Genomic DNA, 24301 nt, shown 5'->3' with positions numbered 1-24301 from the left:
TACCACCTTCCCTTCAGGCTTAAGCCAGGTTCTGGGGTGCCGTGTAAGGTCAAGGCTGGGCAGCTGCTGGAGGTTGAATCAGGAAGACAGGAAGAATGGGAATCGGGATTCTATTGATGATTCTGTGTGGAGGCACACCCACCCTCTTCAAGGCCACCCAGAGTAGTGTGTTGGCTTAGCTGAAGAGTCGAATGGTGCCATCTGCCCCGGAGGAGAAGACCCATGGCTGTGTGGGGTGGAAGGCCACATCCAGAACACCCAGGTCTCGGGTCAGGGTGTGTCCTTTCAGCACCTTGACAGGCACCAGCAATGGATTCTGTAGCAGGTCACTGTGGAAGAGAGGGACTCAGGACCCAGCAGGACGGTCCCATGGGAAGGGTTGGGGAAGGAAGGGCCAGCACTCACTTGTACACCATGCCATGGCACACGATAACACTGCCGTCGTCTGAGCCAGATGCAAAGAGTGGGTATCGCGGGTGGAAGGCCACAGCCCGCAAGGCTTTCTTGTGGTGCCTATGGACAGGGAGTGTGTTCACAGTGGGCTCCAGGTGAAGGGGCCATCCCACCTACCTCAAAACCCACCTACCTCAGCACTTTGTATGGCTTGGTGGAAAGATCCAAGTCAAACCACACCAGTTTGCTGTCATAGCTGCCACAGATGATGTTGTCACCTAGGGCCAGAAGCAGCGCCTGTGATTCTCACGAGATGCACAGGGTTCATTCCCCTACCCTGATGTGGAGCATCCATGCTCCCCTCACCTGCTGGATGTACAGCCATGCTGGACACCCACTTGCAGTTGGGCATCAGCTTCTTGGTAAGCTCCTGGCGCAGCAGGTGGTAAATGCGGATGCTGCGCTGGGAGGCCACGAGCAGGAAAGGCCGGGAGGGATGGAAAGCCACACACTGCACCTGCCCGTGGCTGCGGCGGAACGGGCTCTGGCTGCGCCTCCTGCTCACTTGGTGGAGCAGCACTTGCGTGTGCTCTTGGCTGGACAGCACTATCGCCAAGTAGTCCCCTCGCCCATGCCAGGTCACCTGTGTCACTGGCTAGAGAAGAGCAGTGCTAGCTGATTGTCTGACCAGGTCTTTGCGCATCGCCCTCCCCGTCCCATCACATACTTTGCTGTGGCAGATGCGTAGGCGCAGACCCCTCTGGCGTTCTTCCTCCGAGACCTCTAGCCACCGGGCAGGCTGCAGAGCTGGCTCCTCAGGTGGAGTGAAGGCTTCCAGCAGCTGGTCTGTGCTGCCCACCAACAGCCGGTCCCCCAGGGCTGGGTTCAGCAGCAACACGGCGTCATCCCTACCAGCCAGGGCCAGACAGAAGCCCCTCCTCAGCATCGGCCCCACTGGTCTGTGCCCCTCCCAGCCCTCACCCTCAGGGCCCTACACTCACATGGCGGCAGCTACCAGGCATATGGTAGGATTGGGGTTCCAGGCGATGCTCCGCACCACACCTCCAACATGTACAGTCTTCATACAGCGGGCAGTGGCCACCTCCCAAAGCTTCAACGTGCCATCGTCTGAACCTGGACATAGCAGAGACACTCAGCACCTGAGCTGTTCACCAAGGTCCCCGACTCCTAGCTCAGGGCAGCTCCCACCTCAGGCCCACCTGAAGCTAGCCACTGGCCCCCTGGGGAGACACTGAGGCAACGGACAAGGTCACTGTGGCCCCTGTAGACCTGCAGGAGAGGAAGAGTGAGAAGACAGACACACAGACACCCAAGGGCGTTTGCCCACCTCTGATTCCACACTTACGAGGGCCTGGCACACAGGGAAAGGCTGAAGGTCTCTTGGCCGAGGGAGCTTGGGGATGAGGTCTTCGGGATCCACGTTCACCTGGGAAAAGAGCATTCAGCATCACCTTCATGCTACACTCCCCCAGGACCTGTGTGGGCTGTTTCACGTACCCTCATCTTGCGTTGCCGTGGGCACAGATACAAATCAAGGCAGCGCTCGAAACGCTCCTGGATGAAGCGGCTGTAAGCAGGCACTGTCCTCAAGCTGGGGAATTTCTGTGGCAAGAAGTTAAGCTTCCTCTCCACAGGCTCCTGCTGCATCCACGCCAAGCGCTGGGGAGACAGGAGACGGGTGAGAAGGGATCGGGAAACATGGCCAGGGCCTACACCCACCTCAGCCCAGGCCCACCTCCTCCTCAGTGGGCAGGTACTCGGGAGGTGGGTTATAAGACTCGGCATGGCCAGGCAAAGCCAGCTTGGGGGCAGGCACGTGCATCTTGTGGCGTCCCAACACAGCATTCGGATCCTCCTGGGCCCACAGGTCATAGAAGCTAGGGGTGGGGTCGTGGGGCCGTCGAGGCTTGATCCACCCCATCTTGATGGCATGTACCATTCGAGACACCTGCACACAAAGGTAAGGTCAGGTGGCAGCGAGGAGACCTTACAGAGTGTGCAAGAGGAGGATACCGGGGTCCCCACCTTCTCCTTTTCAACTAGGGACGGGATGAAACTACGCTTGTCAGCTGGGCGGTTGGTCACAGGGTGGATCATGATGTCACCGCTGAAGAAGTCCACAGCTGGCTATGGAGAGAGGCAGAGATGTTAGGTTGGGGGGGCGGGGCGTGAATGGACTTCAGACTGTAGGGCCAACCGTTGTTGCCTACCTCATAGGGATTGAAGCCTGAATCTCCGAATTGGCCTCTCTGAAGCCGATGTACCAGGGCAACCTGCTCATCAGTTAGCCGCAGATCGCGCCCTGTCATCTTGTCTTGCACAGTGCGCCTGAGGGAAAGCCAGTCAGGACCATACTCCAGGCTTGAGGGACCACAGGTCCCAACCCAAGGTCCAACTCACCAGAAATCTGGGTCATCCATTTTGTCCAGAAACTGGTCGAGCTCATCTCGTGTCCGCAGGGGCTTGTAGATACGTTTGCCATCCAGGTCATAACCCACATGTGGGAATTCATCGTACCATGCCAGGGGCACATTGCCCACAGTGTTCCGAATGTCCTGTAGCATAGTCACCACGTCAGCACCTGTCCCTGCCATGCTTGATCCTCTTCAAGCCACCCAAGGGCAGAAGAGCCACTCGAGATCAGCCTCAAGTGCCCAGAAGCCAAGTGACCCCAAATCTGCCCTAGCCTTGGCCTCGAGGTCTGACGTGGCACGGCAGGGGTGCTATACCCCTTCCCCCCAAGCCCTCGGAGGCGCCAGAGCTTCACCTTCACATTTTCCACTGAAGTGATGCCAACCCTAGCCTCCCCCCTCACTGGATTCCTTGGCCAAGGCTCTGGGCAGCCACAGACAGGGATGACCTCATCGCCTATGGGCTCCCTCCCCTGGCAGAAGCCTTAGGTACAAGTGGGTAGTTTACAAGGCAGGAACCATGGGAAGACCCCACCCCTACCTCAGGGAGACAAACCTGTTCTGCTCGGCAGGTGGTCAAGGACCCCCTGCCAGCACCACTGATCCTCCCCCTCCCATTTCAGTGGGCAGAGCAGCCACATTCCTGGACACACATTCCTGGTTTCAGCCCCTGCCAGCCACCATCCTCACTCCTCCCAGCCTGGGGACTGCTGCCCAGGCGGCCACTTCCTGCAACAGTAGCCACAGGGAGGAGGGGCCCAGACATAACTAGCACAGATGAGTGCCAGCAGCCCCTCAGCAAGACCCCTTGGGCCCTGTCCCACTGCACCTGTCCATACCAGCCCAGAAATGCCCCATGCTCTTGCTGTGCGCTCTCCACCTAGAGGGCCACTTCCGAACTGGAGGGATGGAGAGGTGCCGATCTTAGCTCTTATCCACGTGTGCACTGGCTTTGAGAAGCCCCATGAAGCATACAGCAAGGATGGGGGTGGGGCCCCCAAGCAGGATGGGTCAAAGGGGTAAGATTCTGGCACAAGGCACAGGCCATGGAGTCAAGTCATGCCAACCACACACACCCATTTCTAGACTGCTACTGCTGGAATCACCCCCGATGAGTGCACATGTGTGGTGTGTGTGTGTGTGTGTGTGTGTGTGCGCGTCCACACACACACACACTCTCTCTCTCATGGCCTGGCACAAAAGACCCAAGTGCACATGGAAGGAGAGTCAGACAGGGTGTGGCCAGGCACTCAGGGCCAGGGCAGCTGGGTGAACTTAGGCATGCCAGGAGAGAAAGCCTCTTGATTCTTGATTTATTCTCTTCTGCCCTGTAGAATGGGTGGGGTGGGCACCATGGTCTTGGGGCATTAGTAGCACCCCAGAAACGCTCCAACCAGAAAGATGCTCGGGACCCTCTATGCACGGCTATTAAAAGGGAAAAGGTGCACACACGAGCTCTGAGTAAACTCCTCCAGGCCAGAAAGGGAGGCGGAGGCCAGGCGCGGGGGAGGAGCTGACTGCTATAAAGGCACTGCTCCGCTGGCGGCCCCACTCCAGTCCGAACACATGTGCCCGCCTCGCCCGGCAGTCGCCACCGCGGGGCGCAGCAGAGACCCCTGGCCCAGCCGCTTGTGGGGACCTAAAGAGGCGGCATGAGCAGCGCACGGTGGAGCTGACGCCGCGCCCCCTGCCCGGCCCATGTCCTTCGCCATGCTGCGTTCAGCGCCGCCGCCCGGTCGCTACCTGTACCCTGAGGTGAGCCCGCTGTCGGAGGATGAGGACCGCGGAAGCGAGAGCTCGGGCTCTGACGAAAAACCCTGCCGTGTGCATGCTGCGCGCTGTGGCCTCCAGGGCGCCCGGCGGCGGGCAGGAGGACGGAGGGCCGCGGGTAGCGGGCCAGGACCCGGGGGGCGGCCAGGCCGCGAGCCCCGGCAGCGGCACACAGCGAATGCGCGCGAGCGGGACCGCACCAACAGCGTGAACACGGCCTTCACCGCGCTGCGCACACTCATCCCCACCGAGCCAGCGGACCGCAAGCTCTCCAAGATTGAGACGCTGCGCCTGGCCTCCAGCTACATTTCTCACCTGGGCAACGTGCTGCTGGTGGGTGAGGCCTGTGGCGACGGGCAACCATGCCACTCGGGACCCGCTTTCTTCCACAGCGGTCGTGCGGGCAGCCCACTGCCACCGCCGCCGCCGCCACCACCATTGGCCAGAGACGGCGGCGAGAACACCCAGCCCAAACAGATCTGCACCTTCTGCCTCAGCAACCAGAGAAAGTTGGTGAGCAGGGCTGGGAGCACGGAGGGGCCCCGATGTACTCACCAGCCCACACCTGCCAGGCAGAGAGATGCAGGGCAGGGGCAGTATTCCCTAGCATCTACACCTGCCAACAAAGCTGCGCCCAAAGGAGGGAAGGGCACAGAGGAGCCATACCTTGGGACACAGACTCCCATTGGTAGTGGTCATAGGGACCTGCAAATACAGGATCAAGAAGTAATGCTGAGATGGGCCACCCAGAAGTTCCGGGAGGGAGGGCAGGCAGCAGGAACCTGGCAGGGCAGAGGGGCCTTACTTTCAGGCTCTACTTCCCATCAAGCTGAGAAGTGAAAGGAGGTGAATTCAAGAAGTAAGAAGTATATCCATACGCTCCCATCCAGAGGGGAACAATGTGAAGCAGTGAGGCAGTCAAAGGGATTCCCCCCACTAGGCTGATGTGCCACTACCCCTCCACCCCTGCAGCCCACCTCCATCCCAAGGCTTATGGGCACCTGCTGCCTCTCCCCTGGTCTACTGAGACCTGCAGTAGAGGGGCTAGGGGAGAAGGCTGAACTGAGAGATGCTGGCCAGCCATGATTTACTGCTCTGGCTGCACTTGGTGGCACCGGAAAAGCAGGGTGAGCAGGGAAAAAATACAACGGCTTTCCCCAATCCCCATTTCCTCTCCAGACAGCACGCGCAAGCTCCTGGGGCCTGAACATCTGGGAAATTTAATTTTACAGTTTCGGCTGTGCAGCAGTATACTCCCCTCCCCAAAATGCACTGTGGGGGTGGCAGGAGCCCGGGATGGGGTGCCCTAGCACAGGCAGTGCCCCCAACAGGAAGCCAGGAAGGTTCGGGCAGTTCTGGGTGACACTAAGTCTCCACTCAGACCCTGACACACCCCCATCCCCTCTGCAGAGCAAAGACCGTGACAGAAAGACGGCGATTCGAAGTTAGAAGGAGGAGGGTCCACAGCAGCCAAGAGGTGATGCCACTAGTGAAGGTGGATGCCACTGAAGAGTCACGGAGAGCCCCACTTTGGACCTGATCTGAGTGCAGGTCCACAGGAGCACGCTCACCAGGCCAGACCTGCCCCAGCTATGAGCAGGGCCTATGAACAGAGAGATGGACAGGCGGGTGATGGCTTGACTCTAAGCAGCCGAACACTGACCCAGGCCCACTGGGACTTTCCATGCTGGCTCTCTACCTGGGCCAAGTGTTGGCATCATGTGTCTTTAATATGATAATATAAAGTCTGGAAATTTTGTATAATTAAAAATGAAACAGTATCTTCCAAATTGAGGCAGACGACCCTCTTGAAAGGATGTGAACTCACTATGACCCTAGCTCTCTCACCCCATCTTCCCAGAGTGAGGACAGGGTTAGATCACCTATCAGGAGTCTGTATCAGGGATGTGTGTGTGTGTGTGTGTGTGTGTGTGTGTGTGTGTGTGTGTGTGTAGGGAGCAGGGAAGGGGGAGAGGCGCTGTGCGATGAGTGAGATAGAAGGAGAGAGGAAAGGGCAAGCCCAGTTGGCTCATGGTAAATAGCAGCAAGCAACACAGCAGCCCTGCCTCCAGAGGAGTAGGGTGAGGGGATCAGATGGGGACTTAGGCACTGGGATGTTTGGTTTCACCAGCAGTGTTCCATTAAAAATGGGTACAGGGAATAAGCACTGCTGTCAGCCAAGTAGGCTAGCAGGCCTAGATGGGCCCGAGAATACTATCTGAATAGCAGCTACCTAAATGTCCCCACTGGTACCCACGCAGGCCCAGAGAGACTCTGGGCCCACGGACTGCCAGAGCTTCTGCTCTCTGCCTCCAGCTGCACACTGGAAGGATTCCTAGCCATCCAACACTCTGTCCTACCCAACTCCCCCAAAGACCCCACTGGCCTCTCAGCAGGCTCCGTGCACAGCTGGCCGATCATTAAAACCCTGCAGGTGACAATTAGTTGAGTGGTACAACAGAGAAGAAAGGCCAGGCCTGACTTCTGGCTAGGTAGTGGGTGGAGGATGGCAGAGGGCACCAGGTGCTGGCACTGGCAGGCCTCCTGGTCCCTGGCTGGGGGGAGACCAGGTGTTGAGGCCTATGTGGGCATCCTCATAGGGAGGGACAACAGGGCCCCTCCTCTGCACTGACGGGCTCCAGGGAATGCTGGTGCAGGAAACAAAGGTGTAATTTTGGAGGAAATTCTCAAAGCCAGGCCATTAAGGCAGGGGCAGGGGGCTGTGTCCAATCTGATAGAAATATAACGGGATAAAGAGTCACAGCGGCAGGTTTCGTTCAGAAAGAAATCCAACCCCAAATTTCCTCCCCTTAATCCTGCAGGAGCTCACAGCTGCTCGGAGGGAGGGAGAGAGGGCACTCAGTCACTGCAAAGCTCCTGCAGCCCAGGAAGCCAGAACCTGGAGATGCAGCTGGGGCTGACGGAGGCCACCTTCCTTTCTCATGCGTTCCCCATGTAAGACTGCCCAGCTTCATTTCCAAGCTACAAGGACTCTGTGCTAGGTGCTGGGTTGAGTGCAGAGTCACAGCCTGGCAGGGTAGACCTGTATTAGGCAGATGGGCACCAATCCCCACCCAAGGACCCCAGCTGGCCTTCCCACTCTGGACACACGTCTCCTCCCCCTCACCTAGAGGCCTCACATTTCAAGACCTGGGTACCAATCTCCCTCACAAACCCCAAAAGGACCAATGACTGAGTGTTACCTACTTCAATAGTCAAATGGCTGGGCCAATGTCAGGGATAAACCAGAGGTCCACACACAGAAGGCTCAGAGAAAGCCCCTAAATACAGGTAGGTAGGCTTCCCCATGTGCAAAGCGGCCAGTGTGAGCAGCATGGCTGGGGGCTATGGGGCCAGACAGAGGCCCAACCATGCCCAGCTAGCTCCACTGGGCATCTTAGGACTTAATAAAGCCCAGCAGAGGAGGAAAGAACCAATGAAGGGACCACAGCAAAGGAGTAGGCAGGGAAGCCCAGGAGCTAGGCAGCCTGAGCTTCAGTAGGACTGAGTGGTAGGCCAGGGTCAACCAGACAAGAGCTGGAGAGGCTTGGGTGTCAAGAGGGGTCAGATGAAAGGGAATGGGCCGTAGGGCTGGAAGGCTCTCTAGAGGCCTGGAAGTTGGGGTGCGGCACGCGCCCGACCAAGGCCTCCACTGCAGGGCCTGACTCTGAAAGAGGCTGCAGCTTGGCCAGCCTCAGGCCCGGGCAGGCAGCCCAGCCACTCCCTGAGCTGCACCGGTAGCAGTGGCTGAGGGCTTGGCCCGACAGCCAGCAGGAGGAGGGGAGGGGAGGGGAGGGGAGGGGCGGGAAGAACACTCCGTCACCCTCCACTGCTCCAGATTCAAACCAGACCGGGGGTGGCATGGTCCATTCCCATCCTGTGGCTCCACGTGAATCCACAACAGCTTATGGCCAAAGAGTGGCAGGTGCTATGTACCCACCACAGCCCCTGGCATCCTTTCCAGAGGGCAACTTTACCTTCTACCACACTTAGTAGCTGTGGGACAAAACCCAGGGGCGCCCTTAGTGTGTGCCCCACAGAGGCAGCTGGGGTGGGGGGGCTGGCCCACACCACGGGCCAGCAGCCACCCTTTTGAGCTGAGCTGGGCTGGAAACATTCGGCTCAGCCTCAGCTGTCAGCTCCCTGTCCCCAGCCTGGGGAATGAGCCGCTGGCGGCACCACATGATTCATCACCAGGCTGCCTGCACCCCAGGCCAGCCGCCCCCGCCCTGCTCAGCACCTGCGGACTGCCAGGAAACACATGTGACCCCTTTGGGTCAGGCCCAGCACTGAGACCCCAGGCCAGGCTGATGGAGGGCGGACAGACGCAAGGGCCGTGCTTTCCTGGGGGGCTATCCAGGCTCCTAGGAAAAGGGTATAGGATGAGGTTGGTAGGTCCACATCTATCCCTCCATTTTATCCCATCTCCTTCCCCCACTCCCCCCACTGCACCGGACGGACACAGTGTCGGCTAGGACTTTTCCGCTCTCGATGAGCCCCCTCCCCTCCCCCTCCCCAAAGTGGCTGCAGCTGTCAGGACCGCAGATTGGAACTGCAGGTACGGGGCTGGCCCGCTGCCCACCTCCCTCCCGTGTCTGTCTGCGAGAGAGGAAGCCAGCCCACCTCTGGAATCCTTCACTCTCTCCTCGTTCTGCCTCTCCCACCTGTCCCCGGGGAGCATGGGGTCAGCCGCCTCGCTCAGTCTCTCTCTTCCCCAGCCCCTCTCCGATTACAATGCGGGTAGTGTTCACTGTTGCTCGGCTCCCCCTGCACCAGCCACCCTCTTGTCTCCGAGCTCACGGCCTTCCTGTGCTGCCACCTCCCCCTCGTGGGGTGTCTTATCTCTGAGTGCTGAGCACTAGCCAGCTGCCTTGGCCTCACGTGCCACACTGACCCCAACACAAGGTTCCAGATGGAACGGTAGGCTCTGAAGCATACATGAGAGGCCTGCATGACAGACCAGAGGGAGAAGGTCTTTTCCTGTTCTGAGGCCAAACCAGCAGAGACCCAACAGGGGTAGACTAGGCAGGTACCACCTCTGAATCTACCATCTCCTTACCAGCCGGCTTCCAGTCCCCTCCTCCCCTCTACCATGCTGACAATCCCCTGAGGTGCTAGCTTAGCCCACCCGAGCTGCTGCAGCTCCCTAGCAAGAGAACAGAGAGCCAGAGTCTTTGGGGGTGTGTGGAGGACATTGGGGAGAAAAATAGCTGCCCTAGCCTCAACTTCCTTGTCCCTCTCCTGGGACCACTCAGAATTAAATGGTGTTCTCCCTACTTCCGTAAGCAGGAGACCCCAGATGTTCCTGCACAGGTACTAAGCTGGGCACAGGCTTTATTCATGGCTTTTATCTCTAGAGGCTGAGGGTAAAGATCTTTCTGATTAGTCAGACTCAGTTGATGCTTTAAGTAGGGAGGTGGGTTCAGGGCACCTCATGTACAGGGCTTCTGAGTCTGAACCCCTCCCCAGCGAGGCAGTCCTGGTCCTCTTCAAAGGGTGCCTGTTTTGTGCCTCCAGCAGCAGCTCACGATCATCATCAGCATTCCCTGCCTTTCAAATATTTGCTCTTACTGTGCCCCACAGACCTGCTCTCCAGCTGTCCCCCATCCTTAGCAAGAAGATGCAAGTCTGAAGTAGCCCTACCTTTACCTGCCAGTCACAGCTAGGACCAACTCTAACCCCTTAAGAGACACATGGCTTCCTCCGTTTGCTCCTCCCCCACCTTCCCCAAGGCCCTCTCCTGGCAGCTTGGGCACTCTGACTATTGGCTCTCAGAACCATAGGCAAAGTCAAGAAATGGCACTAAGGTCTACCTGTCCAGTATTGTAAACAGCAGTTACAGAGACACATGCCCAGTCTCATTCAGTAGTTACTGGTGAGTCCCTATGTTGGGCAGCCTCAGTGGGATGGAGTTAAGACCTGAAAGACTGGTCTGAATCTGGCCACAGGCTCCATTTGGAGGCAGGCATAAAGGCTAGCCTCAAGTGGACAGCCGCCAGAGCAGTCTGCACAGACCCGGGTGCCTTCTACAAACAGCAGGGAGGGTCACTCACTCATGGAAACCTGAGCCCACAGGCTCCCCTGCCAGCAGTAACGCAAGCAAGCATGGAGAGAGTAGAGTGCACACAGGGAGGCGGCCAGGACACTGCCGGCAGGCGGGGGTGGCCCCGGAGGAGCAGAGACCGCCAGCACACTGGAGGCAGCTGCCGGTTCAGTAGCTGGGAGAAGCCATTAACTGCGTTTGGCGAGAGAGCAGAGGGGATCACAGGTTCTGGATGCAGACAGGCCAGGCCGTGTTCCTGTGGGATTCTGAGTTATAGATCGGGCAAGGGGGTGGGGGGTGGGGAGGTGTTAAGACAGTAACAAAGACCCCAGACTCAGCCCCCTCTTGGCCAGAGGTCATACAAGGGACCGTGCTAGGCCCATTGCCTTTGGGGACTGGAAAAATATGAGACCAGCTCTTCTCAGACTTTCCAGCCCAGAGATCATGGCTTCCCTGAAACCCTCACACTGACTACACCTCTTGAAGAACAGAGCTACACAGGCCTGCTGAGCAGATGCACGGGTTTCTCTACTTGACCAGGCCCGGCCTTGGTTTCTCCCAGTTGCTTGATAGACAGAGGAAGGGAAGATTGGCCACTCAGCCGCCCTTCTATCCCAGTCCACATCCCAGGGGTCCCAACTACTGGATGAGATCACGTCTATGAAGCCCCACTGCTGTAGGAAGGAGGTGAAGTGGCCATGTGGGGGTGGGGCAGCCGCAGCACAGCTGCTTCTCAGCCGCCCCCACCCCACTGCATCCCCACCATGCCTCACGACTCATCTAGGGGGCTCTACCCCCACTCAGCTGAGACCAGGTCTGAGTCTAGGGGAAGAGAGGGAGGAGCCAGAGGACAATCAGAAAACAGTGCTCAGGGCCACTTAATTCAAGAGTCACTGATGTTGAGGGAGTCTCAAAACACCGCATAGGCAAATGACAACAGGGCTCAGAAGCTCCCATGTCCCCAACCCAAGTCCTCGGTTCAGATCCACGGAATGGTCAAGAGGGTTATCATGGGGGAGCGTCCACCTTCAAACAGCAACAACAGGGCACACAGGCTACTCCCAGTCCACAGGCTGCCATCTCTCTAGACTCCTGCTGAGGTCACTACCATGAGGAGAAACCACATCAACACCTTTCCAGTATCTTTGTCCAGTGTCCTGGAGGATACCTGGTGCTCTGATATGGCCTACACAGCTAGTTCTGCTAAGTGGCTCAGGATAGCCCCAAATCCTGAGGTTGGTATCACTGACCCCACCAGCTGTCCCCCTTGAGGCCCAAGTAGCTTGTGACCTTTTATAGGTGCTGAACAACTAGGGCACAACTACAGACAGTACAGGCCTTAGTATGTGGAGGGCCCTGGACACATTCCCTGAAGATGGTCTGTTTTCTCAGGCAGCTTGAAGTGGGCTCAGCTCTGCTCTCCTGACCTGACCCTTAGCCAGGCACTGATGGCCATGCCCCACCCCCTCCCAGGCCTATCCTCTCAGCTGCTCTTACTCTGAGAGTAAGAACGCTAATTGCAGCCCCTGGTGAGGAACAGGCCCCAGCAGCCTCTGGGAAGAGATACGTATGTCCAGACTGGCCTGGCTTCTGAAAGCTGAGCTCCGTGGTCCCCTCCAGCTGCTGGTCAGCTATAACTGCAGGAACTCTGCAGAGGGGCATCTCCACTATTGCAGAACTGCCACCCGCGCCAGAACGACACGCGAGACTTATCGCATCACAGGAGAAAGGAAAGGGCTCTTGCACGTATCACACACAGCATGCGGCTGCCCAGCCTTCTCCAAGGGCCACTGGACAGGTCCAGCGGAGTATACCTCCCCGAGGGCAGGCAGGGTCTGGCAGACCTCTTTCAAGGCACTGACCGGTTCTGGAAGCCCCTCCCCCGTCTCCCATTCTCCATATACAATCATCATTGATTTCTCAAAATACCAAGCATAAAAAAGTAGCCGACAGGATGTGGCTGCCGACAGCCAGGGCCCCTTGGGGGGGGAGGGGAGACAGGCAGGGAGCCGTGCTGTGCGGCCCCCCTCGCCGGTGCGCCCGCTGCTCCGGCCAGGAAACCAATTTATTTTGTTTTGTCTCTGTTCTCTGAACACGCAGCAGAGACTGGATCGGGCTGTCGGCCAAGGCTCCTGTAGACACTGCCAAGAGAGCTTGAAGGTGGGGAGGAAGCCCAGCCAGAGGGGGGGCGCGTGTCTCCCCTAGGCCTCAGGGACAGCCCCTGACAGGCGAGCAGGAAGCACTCCTGAGAAGAGGATCCATCCCTTTAGGCCCCACACCAAAGCCAAAAAGAGGCTCCTAGGCTCCCAGCCTTGGGTATACGGTGGCCACCGCTCAGCCCCGGGACTAGGCCTCACCAGGGAGGAACAAGCTGCCAGGCCCACCACCTCTGTGTGCATAGCTTCTGAGCTTCCAGACCCTGCTGGCCTTCTGGCCACAGACCATAGCCTCTCAATGCCTCTACTCCCGGAGGATCCGAGGGAACCTCAGCCTAGTGTGACACTGTCCTCTTCCCTGTTACTCGCTATCCTAGATGCGCAAGTCAGGAAGGTGCCACAGTCACCACTGCCAGAGAAGGAACCACAAAGCCAACAAGGAGCACGGGATATGCCAGTCCTGCCCTTGGTGTCACTGTGGCCACCCCAGGCCCAACACCCTGAGTCAGCCTTCAGTGCCACTGCAGCGTACATGATAGTGCAGGATTACCCTGGGCCCCTTGTGCCCACAGACAGACAAAACACTGCTAAGCCATGCAGCCTCTCCTCTTCAGCCTGGCAATGGCACACATGTGCTGCTCCAGTCATCTGTCTCAGACCCCCAGATTGTTCTTCCAGATGGGGGGAGAGCCTAAGCCAGGACGCCTACTCAGGGCTCAGCAGCCTCATGAGAACCTGGCTCCTCTGACAACCAGCGGCACCGCCCCTGCAGGGAGGCCCGATACCACCCCAGGGCTCTCCCAGTCTGAGGGTCAGCACCTACTCCAGGTTGCATGAGGCACCAGCTTTAGCCCTGGCAGGATGGCTCTCACCTCACAGGAAGTCCCGATCAGCCCAAGCCCTACCTCCTCATCAGAGCTGTCCTCTTCGTACTCATCTCGGGTCAGAGCACCTGCTTCCTCTGTCCTTGAGCAAAGGCGGGCAGCCTGTGGAGAGAAGGGGAGAGTTACTCCGGAGGTCCCTAGAATAGCCCTCTGATAATCAGGAGGCCCTAGCCTACAGCCCAAACCCATTCCTTTGGTCAGCTACATTGGGAGAACCACTCTTCCAACACTGGAACCTAGATCCAAAGACCACATGAAACACTGTGCAACCCCAAATCTCTGAGCAGCCTCACCTAGTGCAAGGTCTCAGCACAGAATAAAAGCTGTCCCAGATCTTAATGTACTTCAGAGCCTCAGCCCCTGTACCCTGTACCATGGGACCTACCAAGGGATGTTCCCTCGAGGGCAAACCAACCTTTGCTGTCTAGTAGCCCAGACAGCGTGTGACACTCGATACCAGGCCAAAAAGGAAAAGGCTGCTAAGAGCTGTGGGAGGCAGCCCATCTGCGGGGCTGGCTACCCACACCACTCGCCTACACCACCACACGATGGCAAAACCAGCCGCAGTGACCCAGGGCCAATGGTCCCACAAAAGGTCCTACTGGGCCCAGATCTGGTAAAGGCCTGTTCAGACCTGCTCAGACCTACAGACAAGGGGCACAAGGAGAGGGGTAAGCGGGCAGTGCTGCGGGTGGGGTGATGACATAAGCCGTGGCCTCTGTCGTAAGGGACACCTAGAACCACTAAGAACCACATTCAGAACAGACCCACTGGCCAAGGGCCTAGAGAGATTTCCTGGACTCCCAAAATGCCTTGAGGCCCAGACCCCAGGCACCTTCCACACCCACCATAGCTGCAACGATAGCTGACCTTGTCCCCTAGGTCAGAGTGGGTGCCACCGAGGATTCACACCACAACCTGGAAAACAGATTCTCCCTTGACTGGGGAGGCGGATGGCTCAGACTAGATCGGGTTTATTGGCAGAACCAGAACTGATGGAGAAAACAGGCCCACCTCTCACCCCTGAGGGCAGTAAAGTGCTTGGAGCAGGAACCCCGGTGTGTGGGCGCCCCCGCCCACAGCCCCAGTCCCTCTTACCCAGGCAAGAGCCAAAGGCCTACTCTTCTCTGGCCTGTTTTTCCCTTCAGTATAAAGAGGATGGAAGACTAAGTTTTTCTCCAGGCTTGGAACAAGGAAGGATTCAGTTTCTCTATCTCCCCCACTTCCTTGCTGTACACCAAAAACGGGTTGCAAACCCCAGCTCACAAGAGGCCCCAGGAACACAACTTGCAGGCACATCTGACTCTGCCTGTGCTCAGCAGGCCCCTGGGACAGTGGCATTACAATACCAAGCTCTGGCCAGCCACTGTTCCCAAGCAGGTGTCAGTCAGAGCCCTGGCCTCAGGCAGGGCCTGTAACATGCCACATCTCCTTCCAAATGTTCTCTGCCAGGGACTATACCTACATGAATCACAGCAGCAGTGCCTACAGGCTATGATCAGAGTCCTGCAGGAAGCAAACACAGCAGCCTGCACTGTGTCTCCCCACTTTTCCAGTGCAGGACAATGAAGGATATACCTGGGGGGGTCAAATGCTAGTAGGCCTTTGACAAGGGTTGGGCTCTCCAATGGTGAGGCTTGGGAATTCCCTCTACACATATGCTATTTCCAGGCAACTGGGGTTCTAAGAACAGCAGCTTTATTCTGGATTCAATGGCTGCAGAGCAGTCGCTATCCACTAGAGGGCAGCACTGACACAGAGCAACAACCCAGGGACCATCTCCCCCTAGGGGAAATGAATGGCTTGGGCCTGTGGAGGGTAGATATCCACTCTGGGAACAGCCCAGGAAAACACTTCCTCAAATTCTCTGTACCCCTTTTTGAGGCTCTGTAGCCTAGGATTGTCTCAAACTATCCTCCAGATTCAGCTTCCTGAGTACTGGGGTTTTTATAGGTATACATCTATTTTCAACTTAAAAATTAAAGACAACCACTAAAACATCCAAAGCAGACAGATACAGGACACCCTAGGTAAAGGGTCCTCAGCAGCCTGGCTGCCTACGCGTCTCTCTCCCAACACAGAGAGAAGGTGGTGAGGTCTGCCAACCCCACAGGCCAGCTAGCACCCACTGGGTAAAAGGACCTTTAAAAAGCTCCCAGCCCAAGCCTAGCTCCAGAATCCTTAGCCGGTCTGGGGAAATGGGAAGGTGCCTCTTGGAGGGGACTGAGATGTCAGGCCTGAAATCCTCCCAGGCAGCCCTCAGGAGGAGAGCAGTATGCAGCCTCACACCACGGCAACACTGCCACCCAATGAGAGGGCAAGTGACTGGTAAAAAAGCAGGGCATAGCTGGGCAGTGGTGGCGCATGCCTTTAATCCCAGCACCTGGAAAGCAGAGGCAGGTGGATTTCTGAGTTCGAGGCCAGCCTGGTCTACAAAGTGAGTTCCAGGACAGCCAGGGCTACACAGAGAAACCCTGTCTCGAAAAAACAAACAAATAAACAAAAAAAACCAAACAAAACCAAACAAAACAAAACAAAAAAGCAGACAAACAAACAAACAAAAAGGAGCAGGGTATTAGGTGACAGAAGGCCCCACAGAGGTCAGGGAGGTATTGAAATGCCAGGGCTGGTGGCTCTCATCGCTTGAGAGGCGGTGAGCTTAAGAGCTCTGTGAGTTCAAGGACAGCCTGACCTACACTGCAGTTCTAGGACAGCCAGGGCTACACAGTAAGAACTTGTCTCAAAAGGGGAAGGGGTGGGCAGCACAGTATATACAACTTGAGGAGACGCAGAACAGGACTAGAGAGGGCTGTGAATAAGAAGCCACTCAACAGAAGCCAGCAGGAGTGGTCAGGGCAGCTACAGTCCAAGACAGGTGCTGGGAGAGCCACACAAGCAGGGGCTCACCGGGTACTGTACAATAATAGGTGGAAAAGAGGCCCCCAGGAGCCAGTAAACCACCAATGGTGAAGAAGGAATAGGTATGTGCCCAGGGGAAAGCCCCAAGAGAGGCAACTCCTTTCTCCCTCCAGAGCCTGATCTGCGGGACAGGTATACTTCTGACTAGTCCAGGCTGAGAATGTACTGCAAGAACCAAAGAGAGAGACATGAGGTTTCTAAGAGCCTAGAATGGCATCCAAATGAGCAAGTTTCTTTTTTCTCTATTTTTTACATTACTGTTTACTTAGTGTGTGTGTGTGTGTGTGTGTGTGTGTGTGTATGTGTGAGAGAGACACACACATGTATGTAGGTACACATATGCTACAACTCACATGGAAAAGTGGACAGCTTGAGGGAGCTGGTTCTCCACCGTGTGAGTTTTGGGGATGGAACTCTGGTCATCAGATTTGGTGGCAAGTGCCTGTACTGGCTGAGTCACCACAATGGCCCTCTGTGTTGTCTGGCCACACTCCAATGCCACCACCAACCAGGTATAGAAAAAGGGCATGCCACCTCTTCCAAGAAGCAGGCCAGGATCAGCTAAGTCAACTTCACATCCCTTCCCTGTGATACAGAAGAGCAGAGCTCTTCCAGTATGTCGTGCCCTGAAGCCAGTGCAAGGTGGGGCCAAGACCACATGTCCTCCTCCCCTTTCCCACATACACACATGTATACATACACACATACATACACGTATGCACACATGCACATACAACACCCCAAATCCCTAACACAAAAATCAAATCCAGCATGCTATTTTTAACTCAAAACTATGTATAAAGGAGACTAAAGAACCCACTTTCCCAGCAAAGGCCCTAGGCTGGACAGCAACAGGATCCTAGGCCACTCTCAACATCAGGCTCCGGGGCCAACCCAGAGAACGGTGGAAGGGACTTCGTGAGAATGTCAGTGAGAAGAGACTGACAAAAGCTACCCAGTTCTAAAGACAACATGTCAGCAGAGACTTAAGAGGCCAGAGATAACATAGGATAAAAAACTGTTCTTGCTTCTCAAAAGCAAAGTAACTTACTAAAGCTGGATATGATGGCGCACACCAAAACACTCGGGAGGCAGAGGCAGGTGGTTCTCTGAGTTTGAAGCCAACCTGGTCAACAGAGTGAGTCCCAGGACAGCCAGAGATACACAGAGAAACCCTGTCTTAAACAACCTGTTCCCCTGCCTCCCCACCTCAAAGAAGAGTAACTCAGAAGTGCCTGAGAGAGGCTAGAGATGGTTCCATCAGAAAGCATGAGAACCTGAATTCGGACCCTGACACCTACATAAAAATCTAAGCATGAGCGAGGCAGACCTCTGGGAGTTCAAGCCCCAGCCTGGTCTACTTAGTGAGTTCCAGGACACCCAGAGATACAAAGTGAGAACCTGTCTCAAAAATAAAACCAAAACCAAAACAAACAGAAGCTAAGTATGGTGGCATGTCCCTGCAATCCTACGGCTGAGGACGTGGGACACGAAGATCTCTGGAGCTCCTTGGCTGGCCAGTCCTATCAATGAGCTGCAGGTTCACTTCATCCGCCATCTCAGAACAATGAGGTGAGGGTCTCAGGAGGCAGAGGGAGTGAGATAGATCAGTGTGAGTTTCAGGCCAGCTAGGACGACATAGTGAGACCCTGCCTCACGGAAAGGAAAAGGTAAGGCTGAAGGGACAGCTCAGCGTGGAAGAGCACTCACTTAGTTATCTAGCGGAGGACACTAGTCCAGTGCCCGGTACCAACCTCGCGTAGTTCATAATTGCCTGCTAACTCCAGCTCCAGAGGACTGAATGCCCTCTGACTTCTGAGGGCCCAAGCATGAACACAGTGCACATAAACCCATGCAAGCACACACATATACATAAATGCAAAAATAAATACGGTAAATATATGTGAAGATACCCAACATCAGTCTCCAGCACACACACACATTTACTTAAAACAAAAGAGGTCTGGAGAGGTGGCTCAGTGGTGAAGAGCACTGGCTGCTCTTGCGAAGAGCCCGGGTTCAGTTCCCAGCATCCACATGGCAGCTCACAACTGTCTGTAACTACAGTTCCAGGGGGTCTGACACCCTCACACAGACAGACATCACAGGCAAAACATCAATGCATATAAAATAAAATTTAAAGACAAGCAAACAAATAAACAAAAGGGCCAGAGGATAGTGAGGTCTTTCCAAAGAATTTGGTCTCTACCAAGCTCACCGACACTGGGGTCTGCCTGCACATGACCAGAGGTTCCATGTGGGGCTATGTGAGGGGCTCAGGGCTAGCCCAGGGTGGACACAGCACATGACACAGGTCTAGCTGCTCATCAGGGAGGAACCTGGGAGAAGGGTAGTTGCACGCTGGGCAGGGCGACTGCAGACATTTTAAAACATGACAAGGTCAGTGAAACAGCTCAACCAGGAAAAATACTTGCTATGCAACCCTGACAGCCAAATGATCCCCAAAACCCACACTGGAAGAATAGAATCAACTCTCACAAGATGTCCCCTGACCACACACATATGCTGTGGCACAAGCACACCTGTACTCACACATGCAATAGTAACAAATAAAACATATCTAGAAATCTTTATGCTCCTCCTACCCTAGCCCAGAAGGCTGCCCTTCTTAAACTTGAAAGGGCTGTGACTGCTTTACCACGAGGACAAAGCAGCCCATGGGGACATTACACGGCCCTGGAAACAGGCTTTGATAGCTCTGAACTACCATCTCAGGACCACAACACAAGTGACAGTGCTCTGCACGCTCTCACCAGAACTCAATATACAGCTTCCTAGGGTAGCAGACCCTGTAGGATACACATCCCTCTGTCCCACATGATGACACTACAGAACAGCGACACATGATCCTTCTTTACCCGGCCTCACCTCTGACTTCCATGTGTGACTGTTTGACAGTGTGCAGCTCTGGGACAGGTAGGGAGCAAATGCTCCCTCCTTCACAGTCTATGAGAGAAGACAAGTACAGGAGCAGGGAGGCAGGGGAAGGGCGGGGCTCAGGAAGCTGAGAGAATTCCTGGTCCCAGACACCCACAGCTCCAACTCCACCAGATGGCGCTAACACTTGATCCCCAAGCCTGTCAAGATACTTCCAAGACACTTCCCAGTGGCTAATCTCTGCTATGCCCCAGAGCATACTTCGGACCCCAGCAAGGCATTCTTGCTAGAGGCAGCACTAAGTCAGAACTCAGAACTCTCCAGTTAATGTCAGGGCTATTACCTTTTCTTACATTCTTGCATGTCAAAGATATGAAGCAGTGAGAAAACGGGGTGGGCGATGGAGGTGGAGGGGTTATGACACACAGAGGGACAGCACACCATACACATACCTCAACATAGATGTTTTAAAATGTGTTTTATTTTATGTGTATGCATGCTTGCCTGCATGTATGTCTGTGCACCACATGCCTGCTTGGTCCTTGTGGAGGCTAGAAGAGGGCACTGGATCTAAAACTGGAGTGACGGATGGTTGTGAGCTACCATTACAGGTGCTGGCAATCAAACCCAGGTCCTCTGGAAGACCAGAGAGCGTTCTGAACCAGTGAGCCATCTCTGCAGTACTCTCTCAAATATACGCTTTTTAAAAAGCAAAACCGCCCATTATAGTGGCACATGCCTTTAATCCCAGCTCTTGGGAGGCAGAGAAAGGTGGATCTCGAGTCCAAGGCCAGCCTGGTCTCCAGGGTGAGCTCCAAAGCTACATAGTGAGACCCTGTCTCAAAAGAAAAAAGAAAAAAAAGAAAAAAAACAAACAAAAAAAAAACCAAAATCAAGTATAGGGGGACAGGTCAACAGACATTAATGGGAAGAAATGGCCACACAGTCACAATCTACTCAACACCAAATAAGGACAAGACAGCACCACCTGAGGTGTGGTGGAGCTCCTGCCTCCCTCGAAAGATGTCCTGGGATCAAATCCCTAGAACCAGCCAGGCGTGGTGGCGCACACCTTTAATCCCAGCACTTGGGAGGCAGAGGCAGGAGGATTTCTGACTTCGAGGCCAGCCTGGTCTACAGAGTGAGTTCCAGGACAGCCAGGGCTACACAGAGAAACCCTGTCTCGAAAAACAAAACAAAAAACAAAAAAAAAAAACTTCCCTAGAACTCACAGTAAGAACAAGGGAAGGGAGACAGAGAAAGGAGAAGGAGGAAACAGGAAAAGAGGAGGGGGGCGGTTATGAGGTCACTGGTGAAGCTGGCTCTGGGCCGGGGGTGGGGTGGGGTGCTGACTCAGTCAAATAAAGTGGCCAGGAATCAAGGAAGATCCAGTATCAAGCCAGGCCCCACGAGTACCCACCCACACACGTGAACGACTCTACTTATACACCAGCCACACCAAAACAAAGCACACAAGAAACAAACAAGAAACCTACAAAAGAGAGAGAGAGAGAGAGAGAGAGAGAGAGAAAATAGTAAGCCCCTAATCTTACAAAGACCATGGTCAGCACTTCTTCAACCTACCATACCCAGACGATCTAGGCCTGGCTTCTTGGTTTCCAACCTGACAGCAGACATGATTAACCAAGGTCATGATTCCAAAACGACAGGGCCACTGAAGTGTAAACCATTACAAACTAGTTTGCAGAAAGCTTTAAACTGCTGCTGTATTTTAATCAAATTAAGCTTTTCTTTCATTTTTATCAAACAAAGAGAAGAGTACAGTCTTCCCCATCAGTACAGCAAACAACTGTCTCAGCTTCCAAGGCCCACGGGCAGCTACGCTAGCCTCTGGTTGCTCCTGCTTTTTCTGCTGAACATCCTCCCTCGCAGCCACGTACCATGGGCCCCCCTAGCAGTGGCATCCCATCTCGGGCTCTGCCTCTAGAAAACTCAAGACGATCCCTAGACCAGTGTCAGCCCGTTGCCCCATAGAGGTGGTCTGAGAATCGTCTGACGAGCAAAGACACGAGCACGTGGGCATTCGTCATTCTCAGGAAAGGCACAGACAACTGAGGTTACAAAACCTGGAGCTCAAATGTGTGACGAGGGACGGATAGAGGACCAGGTTCCCGAGGACACCGTGAAGGGGACAGTGTGAAGCGGACAGCTCCCAGGCAGGCACTTCCTCTTTCTGGCCATCCTCATGTGCAGGAGAGCCCATGGAGGCTCGTCATTCACCCACCTGTGTCGGCTCCTCAGAGGTCTCCTCTGCCCTATGGTTGTCTTCATCACCGCTGGCTCCGGCCACTCCTTCAGTGTCTTCCTCACTCGTGTCACTGCCCGAATCTTCAAGGCCTGAAAACACACTCTCCTCGCTGTCAGAGAGACTGGAGTCAGGATCGCTGAGGAGAGGAGGCTGCAAGGAATCACAGGGTTTAATAACTGCCACCTGGAAGCAGGTGCCTCTGGTCACACACTTCCACCTGCGCCGAAACCACTCGCCCAGCCTGGAACCCTCCTCTCCTGCCTGTGTGGACAGAACCTGCCCTCGGAGCAGACACACCAGTCCCCAGCGCTGTGCAACAAACAGAGGGAACCTTTCAAGAACACACTGGCTTTGTGGGAATCAGTTTCTTCTCACTGTGCCACCAAAACCAAGTTTCCTCCACGGACACACTCCACACCCTACTCTGGCACCTAAGGGTCCTGGAACTGACACCAGCTTGGAATGGGGCCCTGGGCCTGGGGGGATTAGAACTCCCCGGAGGCTCTGACCAGCTGCAGCAGGAAGATGACCAGGACCAAGCCCTGACGGACAAGTCAGAAAGCTGAAGAGTAGCAAGATAAGCCTATGTGTTGGTTTGAATGACAAGAGCCCACCCCCCACCCCCTACGTTCATACATTTGAATATTTGGTTCCCGGGTGGTGGATTGCTGAAGAAAAATTAGGAGGTGTGGGTAGGTCACTGGGCGTGGGCTCTGAGGTTTCAAAAATCCACATCAGGCCTAGGATCCCTCCCTCTTTCTCTCTCCCAGCTCATCAAGATGTAAGAGAAGCTCTTAACTGCTCCAGCACAATACTCTCTGCCATGGTGGTCGAGGACAAACCCGCTAAAACTGCAAGCTTCCAAGGATGCGGTTCCTTTGATAAGGTCTTGGTGTTTCATCCCAGTGCCAGAGTAACTAAGACAGACAAACCATCTGCTGTCTTTTTTTTTTTGAACAGAGAGAATCCTCTGAGTACAGCCCCAGAGGCCACTTTACAACGAACACAATAGGACATTCAAGCATTGTGAACAGGTTTCTATCACTGACCTCCAAAAGTTGAACAAGAACTTGAACACTAGAGGAAGCATGTGACTGCACCTAGTACTCACACTGTAGACCAAGCTGACCTCGAACTAACGGAGGTCATCTGTCTCTGTCTTCTGAGTGCTGGGTTTAAAGATGGGTGCCACTGACGCTGGCTAGTTCTTGCCTACCTGAGTGGCCTTCGCTGCCAACCATTCCACAGTGATCACCTGAGTTTCCACAGATGTCACGCTGACATTCTCTTATTATTGACATCTCTAAAACTACGCTACTTGTCACACTAACAAGCAAAAGTACTGCATGCGGTTAGAGCATAAACAACTGACTATTAAAGGCTTACTGCCTAGAGAACTACACAGAGGGAAAAGCTTAGGGGCGTTTCATAAAACAAAGGGACAGCTTACGTAACGGTTCTCAACCAGTGGGTCACAATCCCTCTGGGGCGAGCAACCCTTTCATAGACTATCCTGCATATCAAATAATTACGATTCATAACAGTAGCAAAGTTACAGTTATGTTTTCTTTTGTTTTTTTTCGAGACAGGGTTTCTCTGTGTAGCCCTGGCTGTCCTGGCACTCACTTTGTAGACCAGGCTGGCCTCGAACTCAGAAATCCACCTGCCTCTGCCTCCCAAGTGCTGGGATTAAAGGCGTGCGCCACCACCGCCCGGCAAAATTACAGTTATGAAGTAGCAGCGAAAATGATTTTGTAGTTGGGAAATCACCGCAACACGAGGAACCATATTAAAAGGGCCACAGCATTAGGAAAGTTGAGAACTTTGAGGATCCAATTCAGTGGGGTCAGCTGTGCATGCCTTCTACCACCTACATTTGATGAATGTAGCAAGCCTACTGAGCTTAGCAACATGGACTCGCAATGGTTCCATGACAACCAGTTCTGGATGCCCTGGGTTCCAATCAGACTTCCATAATCTCAAGTCCTCTTTTGTTTCACAACACACCTGACATGCTGGCCTGGTAGCACAGCACGAGCGCAATTACGACCTTTCCCAGGACAGGAAGCACAGATGGAAGGTCCAGAGACTGTGGTGAGGGGACTCTTAAAGGTCTCTCCCTAAACACGGTTCAAGCCACAGAACTACCCCCCGGGTTCCAGCGCCCCTCGGAGCTGTTAGTGTTCTGCTGAGAGTTCCAAAATAACAGCCCAGACTGGACGATCCAGGCTCTAGGCGACCCACAAGACACTACACGCTGCGCCACGGCCCGGCCTCCCTGGTCTTGCCACGTGCCTGCATGGTTCCCAGAGGGATGCAGTCCGCTACTTGGAAGTTACCTCTTGTATCTGCAGCTCCTGATCAGGTTCCAAACGTCGTTTCCCCGGCAGCGATGCCGGTGACATGTGGGGCTTACCACACGCCCCCGCCATGCTGCGCCGCGCCGGCTACCGATTTACTGCCGCTTCCGGCAGCGGGAGCGCCTCGTGTGCCCCCAGCCAGGCTCCGCCCCACCAGGCTCTGATTGGTGAGCAGCC

General features: G+C 55.1%; 2 protein-coding genes across 2 annotated transcripts; one reads left to right on the top strand and one right to left on the bottom strand.

Annotated features, from left to right (window-relative positions):
- Positions 1-96: 96 nt before the first annotated feature.
- Bop1 (BOP1 ribosomal biogenesis factor) lies at positions 97-24252 on the bottom strand. Its single transcript, XM_021183463.2, has 16 exons — positions 24104-24252; positions 21741-21914; positions 13700-13780; positions 2815-2969; positions 2625-2742; positions 2440-2541; positions 2150-2362; positions 1912-2073; positions 1760-1840; positions 1614-1683; positions 1395-1527; positions 1121-1301; positions 760-1048; positions 587-671; positions 406-513; positions 97-329 (listed from the first exon to the last, which is right to left on the bottom strand). Exons 1-16 carry the CDS (start codon positions 24194-24196, stop codon positions 176-178), a joined length of 2199 nt encoding a protein of 732 aa, XP_021039122.1. The 5' UTR covers positions 24197-24252; the 3' UTR covers positions 97-175.
- Scx (scleraxis bHLH transcription factor) lies at positions 4187-6384 on the top strand. The gene is made up of 2 exons (XM_021183464.2): positions 4187-5108; positions 6006-6384. Exons 1-2 carry the CDS (start codon positions 4524-4526, stop codon positions 6042-6044), a joined length of 624 nt encoding a protein of 207 aa, XP_021039123.1. The 5' UTR covers positions 4187-4523; the 3' UTR covers positions 6045-6384.
- Positions 24253-24301: the final 49 nt, after the last annotated feature.

Source organism: Mus caroli, unplaced genomic scaffold (assembly GCF_978045245.1).
Source record: "Mus caroli unplaced genomic scaffold, Mus_caroli_1 scaffold_16, whole genome shotgun sequence".
NCBI lineage: Eukaryota > Metazoa > Chordata > Mammalia > Rodentia > Muridae > Mus > Mus caroli.
Note: the sequence above shows the minus strand (reverse complement) of the source record. Positions and strands in the feature narration are given on the sequence as shown.

Coding starts and splice junctions, on each gene's coding strand:
- Scx (XM_021183464.2), top strand. CDS start 4,524: ATGTCCTTCGCCATGCTGCGTTCAGCGCCGCCGCCCGGTCGCTACCTG. Junction 5,109..6,005: donor TCAGCAACCAGAGAAAGTTG/GTGAGCAGGGCT, acceptor TCCCCTCTGCAG/AGCAAAGACCGTGACAGAAA.
- Bop1 (XM_021183463.2), bottom strand. CDS start 24,196: ATGGCGGGGGCGTGTGGTAAGCCCCACATGTCACCGGCATCGCTGCCG. Junction 21,915..24,103: donor AGGAGCTGCAGATACAAGAG/GTAACTTCCAAG, acceptor GATTCCTTGCAG/CCTCCTCTCCTCAGCGATCC. Junction 1,302..1,394: donor TGCCTGGTAGCTGCCGCCAT/GTGAGTGTAGGG, acceptor CCTGGCTGGTAG/GGATGACGCCGTGTTGCTGC.